This window comes from Orbicella faveolata, unplaced genomic scaffold (assembly GCF_042242905.1).
Source record: "Orbicella faveolata isolate gen_17 unplaced genomic scaffold, um_ofav_v1 contig_1, whole genome shotgun sequence".
NCBI classification, from domain to species: domain Eukaryota; kingdom Metazoa; phylum Cnidaria; class Anthozoa; order Scleractinia; family Merulinidae; genus Orbicella; species Orbicella faveolata.
The window spans coordinates 22,819,825-22,828,333 of NW_028301536.1; the positions used below are offsets into that span (position 1 = coordinate 22,819,825).

The 8,509-nt window shown below is 39.5% G+C and overlaps 1 protein-coding gene and 1 pseudogene across 1 annotated transcript; both read left to right on the top strand.

The window, feature by feature from the left end:
• The first annotated feature begins 1,375 nt into the window (after nt 1-1,375).
• LOC149118438 (E3 ubiquitin-protein ligase TRIM71-like) lies at nt 1,376-4,136 on the top strand. The gene has a single exon (XM_089296220.1). It carries the CDS (start codon nt 1,415-1,417, stop codon nt 3,590-3,592), a length of 2,178 nt encoding a protein of 725 aa, XP_089152346.1. The 5' UTR covers nt 1,376-1,414; the 3' UTR covers nt 3,593-4,136.
• An 816-nt stretch (nt 4,137-4,952) lies between these two features.
• Nucleotides 4,953-7,646, top strand: LOC110066235 (E3 ubiquitin-protein ligase TRIM71-like; annotated as a pseudogene).
• The last annotated feature ends 863 nt before the right edge of the window (nt 7,647-8,509 follow it).

Here is an 8,509-nt window from a genome sequence, read left to right on the forward strand (position 1 = left end):
TATTTCTAAGCTTCACACAGGTCAAACGCAATATATTGAAGTATATCACTCTGATTTCAATATTTTAGCCGGTCTCTCTCCTCAACGACAAGGCATGCAAAGGAGAGAGAGCTTGGGATGGATGTTGCTGCTCAGCGGATGTTATAGCTTGTAATAGTCTCTTATGTTGTTAGTGTACCATGAAATGTCCCCTTCAGACTCCGTAGGAGACACGTATTTTCTCACGAGTGCAAGGAAACAAGGAACGCGAGCTGTGTTCTGTCCTATGGTAAAATCTCATGCCTGAATATCTCTCATCTTAAGCATCTTTACCACTGACGGAGGACTTTTGACAGACAATTCCTTCCAGCCATGACATCTTCCAGTCTTGTTTCCATTCGGTCCCTCATAACTAAGAATTGCATGTGCAATTTTCAATTAAAAAATTATACAGTTCAACACCTATTAAACGGCCACCCTCGGGGAAATGGATAGGGGCTGGCCGCTTAACAGAGGTAAAAACAATAAAAAAAAAGCCTCATTGGGACTTTGATTACTGGCCGCCTAATAGGGGTGGCCGTTTAACAGGTGGCCACTTAATAGGGGTTCGACTGTATCACTGACAAAATTCATTTTGAGTCCACATTCTGCTCAAGAATGTAAAATAAACATGATATGTTTGGCAACAAGTCAATTCTATCAACTTACAGTAGTGCGCACAACCACTGTGATGGAGGGTCAACAGCATGGTACTATGGGAGCTTAGGCAAACCACGAAGGCAACGGTACCGGGAACGCCACCGAAACAAAAGATTTAGTGAGTAGAACAATGGCTGTGCACGTGCGTTATAAATCTTCATACATTTCTTTGCCGTCATCTCCAAAACAACAACGTGAAGCTACTAAGGTCTGCGTGTATTGGAGAACCCGAACGACGTCGGTCAATTTTTCGTATTTCCTTTTGGCTTTAAAAGCTGGCATTACGTATTTAGTTTACGTATTTAACACGTTCTGAGACTGATAAGCGTATTGTACAGATCTAAACAATTGCGAAATTCGAAGGTTAAATAGAAATTCATTTTTACTAGGCATTGTCCTCGGGGTCGCCTTCGTAATCGCTTAGCTCCCTAGTCACCCAAATTGTCCCTTTTATCAGAAAGAAAAGAATTTCTCGTAGTCATTTGCATGTAGCTTACATTTCTAAATAAAACTAATAAACTGTTTAAATAAAACCAGGAGCTTATAACCAGGGTGATAAGCTTCTGATAAAACTAATAAAACGTTTTGGAGCCTGTTTGACGCCCCCCTAGCTCAGAAACACATGATCACGATGCCGTGACAAATTTTCATCCACATTTGTAATGTAATTAATATCCTAAAGTGACGTCACCTGAACAGACAATCAACCGCACCCAGTAGTTTATTGATCAGCAACATGGATGTTGAACAACTGTTTACAAATCTCAGGAAAGAGGCTGAGTGTCCGTTGTGTTTAGAAACAGTCAACGATCCCAAGACACTACCATGCTTACATTCATTCTGTCTGCTGTGTCTCGACAAACACGCACTCTATGCAAGAAGACAGCTACAAACAACAATCAAATGTCCAGTTTGTCTGACTTGCTTCCAAATTCCTGAAGGAGACACGTTTGGCGGCCTTCCCACATCTTTTCATCTCAATCGATTGGTGGATCTCCTAGCTTTGAGAGATGGCAGCGTAGAGGCCCAGAGATGCAGCAGTTGCGATGAAAACAACACTGCAACTTGTTACTGTTTTGTGTGCCAGAACTTTCTATGTGCATCTTGTTTTGAAGCTCATCAACGCCTGAAGGCCACAAGAGGTCACCGAAATATCTTGGTCGAGAATTTGCAAGCGCAAGATGTTCAAGAATTGATCCGAAGACCTGTCATGTGTTCACAGCAATACCACGAAGATCAAACACTTGAATATTATTGCGAAGAATGCAAGGTCTGTATTTGCCACAAGTGCAGTGTGGTGAGTCATAATCGTCACTCCATGGTGGATATGCAGAAGGCCGCAGACGAACACAAGATGCAAATTGCGGATGCTCTGAAGAAGGTCAAAACAGAAGTTGCTGTTTATGAAAACCAAATGAAGAAAGAAAAAGAGTTGATGGACGAAAGCGAACTGGAAATATCTGCCGCCCAGAGAAAGATGACAGAAACGGTGGACAATTGTATTCGAATTTTAACAGAGTACAAATCAGCCATGAACTGCAAGTTTGATGAGATCAATCAAGCACAGCAAAAGGCTCACGCAACACAACTAGAAAATTTTCAGTTTGCTATTACTCAGTTGAAAAGTTCTGTTGAACAAGGCGAGAATATCTTAGAAAGAAACATTAATGCTGAAATTTTACAAACGAAACAAGTCATCATTGGACGCTGCGAGGAACTTTTGAACGCAAGAAAACCAGAAATTTATAAACCTCCACATGTACATTACATGGTAGAAAATATAACGACCATTTGCGATCGAGTTATTGTAAGTAACACGGATTCTTCATTGTCGATAGTCGAAGGACGTTGTGACAAAGACACAGAAGAAAAGACTGAAAGAAGTTTTACGATTATAACCAGAGATTCAAATGGAATACAGTGTTATAACGAAGATGATCACATCAAAGTCGACATTGAATCTCCAACAGGAGGTAAATCGACCACAGAAATTGCAGACAGCAAAGATGGCAAGTACACGGTGACGTACACGCCAAAATGTATTGGACAATATAGAGTGAAGATTGAGATTAATGGTCAGCCGCTGACTGGTAGTCCCTGGAGTGCTCAAGTTGTCCCACATCACTATCAATTTGTGTTTAAATTTGGTTTCCATGGCAATGGACCAGGGCAGTTTGATGGGCCTTCAGATATTGCCGTTAGTGAAAAAACTGGAACCATTGCTGTGGCAGATACTGAAAGAATTCAATTGTTTAGCTCTGATGGAAGTTATCTGAGAGAGATAAAACTGAAGAATGACTGTACCGCATTAGACTTTACCAAGTCTGGTGACATCATTGCTGTTTTCCTTAGACATGATCATAAGATTTCTCTGTTCACTGAGAGTGGTCAGTTTATCAAACACATCAACGATGAACACCTAAAGATACCGATTCACGTGTCTGTTGGATTTGATGGCCGCATAATCGCATGTGACTGGAGGAATAATGAAATCAGGGTCATCTCCCCTGACGGGATGCAGTTGCTACAATCCTTTCGTGCCTCAGACTGTGCCGGGACCGTGTTTTGTGCTGTTTATCACCAGGACAGGTTCTTTGTCTCTGTTGCTAAGGCCAATTGCGTTAAGGTGTTCAGCAAGGAAGGAAAGTTCCTTTACAATATTGGCAGTCGAGGGTCTGGTGACGGGCAGTTAAATCGTCCTGTTGGACTCGCAATCGACAAGTTTAATAATCTAATAGTCTGCGATCAAGGGAACAGCAGACTGCAAATTTTCGGTCTGGACGGAAAGCTTATCACCAAGTTAGAGAAACATTTCGTAAAGGACTTTGGTAATCTATGTTATGTCTCAGTGTCTAACAATGGAATAGTTTTTGTGACCGATTTTGATGAAAACTGTGTTTATGTTTTTCAGTAGAACTGTGATAGTGAGCAAAGCATTTCCTATTGAGTATATGCTAATCAAGGAAATTTATTCCTTGTGTAATTAATTTACAACAACCACTGAAAATGAATCCATGTTACCATAATTAAAGACAGAATTTAAGTTGTAGGATGAATTGCGCCAGTATACCAGAGATCATGATCTCTGGATGATCTCCTTTGGATTGTAAAGTTATAATTTGTAGAGATGATGTCATTTATAACGCGTTCATGACATTTTTCTTGATATATCGTATCATTAATTGTTGGCAAATTGAACGTGAACTTGAACTTTAATTTTATTTTGTTTACCTACATACAGTTACAATTGCTTGCTCCCGCAACTAGTCCACAACTAATCGAGGCGGAGACAATTGTTTACATTAGAAAGGACAGAGAAAACAAGTAATGATAATTTACAATAGAAAACGCTACAGGTGACCGAAAACAAAGTAATAGTGTAAATTATAAATTCGTAGTTCTGTGTGCATAAGTGGGTGTTTTTGTAATGATTTATTAAAGCATTATACGAGAGATAACTCAACTCATTTGGTTTATTTACAGGGATAAACTCTGGTAAGAGGATATATGGATACCCAAAGGTATACCAGATTTTATAAAGAGATCAACCATCCGATCTTGACGTAATGAAAAAAATTTTCTGGCCTGAAATTTTTTTGATGAGACAGTTATGTTTCATTTGCATGAGGTGATTTGAGATTCATTTTCAGCTGAATGTTCCAACGGCAGCAACTGAAATAAAGGCTTACCGAGAATAAAAGCTGTGTATCATGTAATATTCCACTTGTCACTTTTATTTTCTTGGTGACTCGTGCGATATTTCATGGTATGCAACTTGATAGCGTTGCATAACTGTAGTACATGTAGTTATATTTTTTAATCCTATTTTTATTCAGCCCCGCATGGCTAAGAAATGCAAGCGCAATTTTCAATTTTAAAAATATTTCTGACAAAATTCATTCAAGTCCTCATTCCGCCCAAGAATGCAAACTAAACAAGATATGATTGGCAAGAAGTCAATTCTATCAAGTTACAGTAGTGTGACACAGCGACGGTGACGGCCGGGTCACCAGCGGTACGACAAAATAGTCTTTATCAGAATCCAAAGAATTTCTTCTTGTCATTTGCATGAACTTAATTACGTTTGTAAATAAAATTGTTCCAATAAGCAATAAGCGTTTTTCGCCCAAGGTTGTATGAATACTGTTTGACACAAGCCTGGCTAAGGACAACATGATGACGATACCGTGACACAATTGGATCCAAATTGAAATAAAGATTGCATAAAGATTTATAATGCTATTAATATCCAGAAGTGACGTCACATTAACAGACAATCAACCGCACCCAGTAAATTATTGATCAGCAACATGGATGTCGAACAACTGTTTAGAAACCTCAAGAAAGAGGCTGAGTGTCCACTGTGTTTGGAAACAGTCAACGATCCCAAGACGCTGCCATGCTTACATTCATTCTGTCTGCTGTGTCTCGACAAACACGCACTCTGTGCACGAAAACAGCGACAAACAACAATCAAATGTCCGGTTTGCTTGACTTGCTTCCAAATTCCTGAAGGAGACACGTTTGGCGGCCTTCCCACATCTTTTCATCTCAATCGATTGGTGGATCTCCTAGCTCTGAGAGATGGCAGCGCAGAGGCCCAGAGATGCAGCAGTTGCGATGAAAACAACACTGCAACTTGTTACTGTTTTGTGTGCCAGAACTTTCTATGTGCATCTTGTTTTGAAGCTCATCAACGCCTGAAGGCCACAAGAGGTCACCGAAATATCTTGGTCGAGAATTTGCAAGCGCAAGATGTTCAAGAATTGATCCGAAGACCTGTCATGTGTTCACAGCAATACCACGATGATCAAACACTTGAATATTATTGCGAAGAATGTAAGGTCTGTATTTGCCACAAATGCAGTGTGGTGAGTCATAATCGTCACTCCATGGTAGATATGCAGAAGGCCGCAGACGAACACAAGATGCAAATTGCGGATGCCCTGGAGAAGGTCAAAACAGAAGTTGCTGTTTATGAAAACCAAATGAAGAAAGAAAAAGAGTTGATGGACAAAAGCGAACTGGAAATATCTGCTGCCCAGAGAAAGATGACAGAAACGGTGGACAATTGTATTCGAATTTTAACAAAGCACAAATCAGCCATGAACAACGAGTTTGATGAGATTAATCAAGTACAACAAAAGGCTCACGCAACACAACTAGAAAATTTTCAGTTTGCTATTACTCAGTTGAAAAGTTCTGTTGAACAAGGCGAGAATATCTTAGAAAGAAACATTAATGCTGAAATTTTACAAACGAAACAAGTCATCATTGGACGCTGGAGGAACTTTTAAACGCAAGAAAACCAGAAATTTATAAACCACCACATGTACATTACATGGTAGAAAACATAACGACCATTTGCGATCGAGTTATTGTAAGTAACACGGATTCTTCATTGTCGATAGTTGAAGGACATTTTGACAAAGACACAGAAGAAAAGACTGAAACAAGTTTTACGATTATAACCAGAGATTCATGTGGAATACAGTGTTATAACGGAGATGATCATATCAAAGTCGACATTGAATCTCCAACAGGAAGTAAATCGACCACAGAAATTGCAGACAGCAAAGATGGCAAGTACACAGTGAAGTATAGACCAGAATGTGTTGGACAATATAGAGTGGGGATTGAGATTAATGGTCAACCGCTGACTGGTAGTCCCTGGAGTGCTCTGGTTGTCCCACATCAATATCAATTTGTGTTTAAATTTGGTTCCCATGGTAATGGACCAGGGCAGTTTAATACACCTTATGATATTGCTGTGAGTGAAAAAACTGGAACCATTGCTGTGGCAGACTTTGAGAATAAAAGAATTGAATTGTTTAGCTCTGATGGAAATTATCTGAGGGAGATCAAACTAAAGAACAGTTGTGTAGCAGTAGCATTTACCAAGTCTGGTGACATCATTACCGTTGGCTCTGACGATGATCATTTGATTTCTCTGTTCACTGAAAGTGGTCAGTTTATCAAACACATGGACTATGAACACCTAGGGTTACCGGATCAAGTGTCTGTTGGAAATGATGGCAGCATAATCGCATGTGACTGCAAGAACAATGAAATCAGGGTCATCACCCCTGACGGGAAGCATCTGCTACTATCCTTTCGTGCCTCAGACTGTGACCAGTCCCTGTTTTGTGCTGTTTATCACTAGGACAGATTCTTTGTCTCTGATAATAAGGCCAATTGCATTAAGGTGTTCAGCAAAGAAGGAAAGTTCCTTTACAATATTGGCAGTCAGGGGACTGGTGACGGACAGTTAAAAGGTCCTGCTGGACTAGCAATCGACAAGTTTAATAATCTAATCGTTTGCGATGTCGAGAACAGAAGACTGCAAATTTTCGGACTGGACGGAAAGTTTGTCACAAAGATAGACAAACATTTCCTAAAGGACGCCGGCACTCCTTGGTCTGTCGGCATGTCTAACAATGGAAAAGTTTTTGTTATTGATATTCTTAAGAATGGCTGACTGTTAGGATTGAGAAACGCCGGTCAACGTCCCATTTGACAAATCGCTCATATTTTGCCCAAAGATACCCTTAGGTGACCTAATTCTAAAAATCATATTTAAAGGTTCCAGCGAATTTTTATTTTTCACAAATTCGCGAAAATTTGAAAGCGCGGTCAAAGTGCGGTTTTTCGTGTAATAAAATGACCGAAATAAGGTGCGAGGACGAAGCGCTGCTTAAGTCTTAAAATAAACTCAATTGACTTCAAACTTCACACAAATGTGGAACAACCACTCTAATTTATTCCTCGCTTTAAACTAATCTCAGATATGTTGATATAGTGGTTTTCCGAACCATTTTAAAATCACCTAAGAAGCGTGTGAAAAATAACGGCAAAATATAGGTCATGTTTAACAGCATAAAAATGCATCTGGTACCTCACTTTCCGATTATTTTACTTTACAGCCTTAAAATATCATTATTAAAGATATACCATGCCAAGTTTCATGCTCGAACTCGCAGTATTTCCCTTTGTGAAAAACGGAAATCTACGTCAATGTGCTGGGCGCAAACAACACAATAATTATGCACGAACCAGAGACAAATCAATTTCAATAGCGAAAGTAAAAGGTTATCATTAATTAGAATCCCGTCAATTCACTGCTATCAGTAGAAACATAATGTCCACTGCATGAAAACTGTTTTTAGACGTTTTCGAACCATTGCGCGTTAACTTTGTTTAATTTCCCGTCCGCCGTCATGTCTAGTTGGTCATCGCGTGTATTTCCTTAATGTCAACAACACGTGAATGGTTGTCATAACAAACGCAAGAGATTTCCTGGAACCTTAATGTTTTCGATTCACCAAAACGCTTTAAGTTCGTTAAGACACAACAATGGGTCGACTTGGAATGCTGTTTAGCATCAAGGACATTAAAGGACTGTAAATTAATCGAGTTGAAATATCTTGAAGCAAATCAAATTTGCGCCCTTATTCTAATTTGGTAAACAGCCGATCCGCTCCTTTCAAGTTCAAGAAGTCGAGAGGTTAATCCGGCAATGTATTATCGGTACGACAACAAAATCAAACCTAGGTCATCAAAAGTGTAAGTTTAAAAGTGTAGTGGCAAGTTCCAAATAAATTTCGCCTATATAAATTGGAAACAAGAAGTGAAACGGTCTGACCCGAAACAAATAACCAAAATATTAATATGACTAATTTAATCCGAAAATGTTGCAGAAAACATACCTAAAAGCCGGCGATTCTTCTCAATACCACTCCGCATTGCCCTAAAGAGCCCAAGCTTTCTGCTGTAAGAATCAGGGGCCTCATGAATCTGTATTTATTATATCGGCAACCATGCTGCGTGGCTG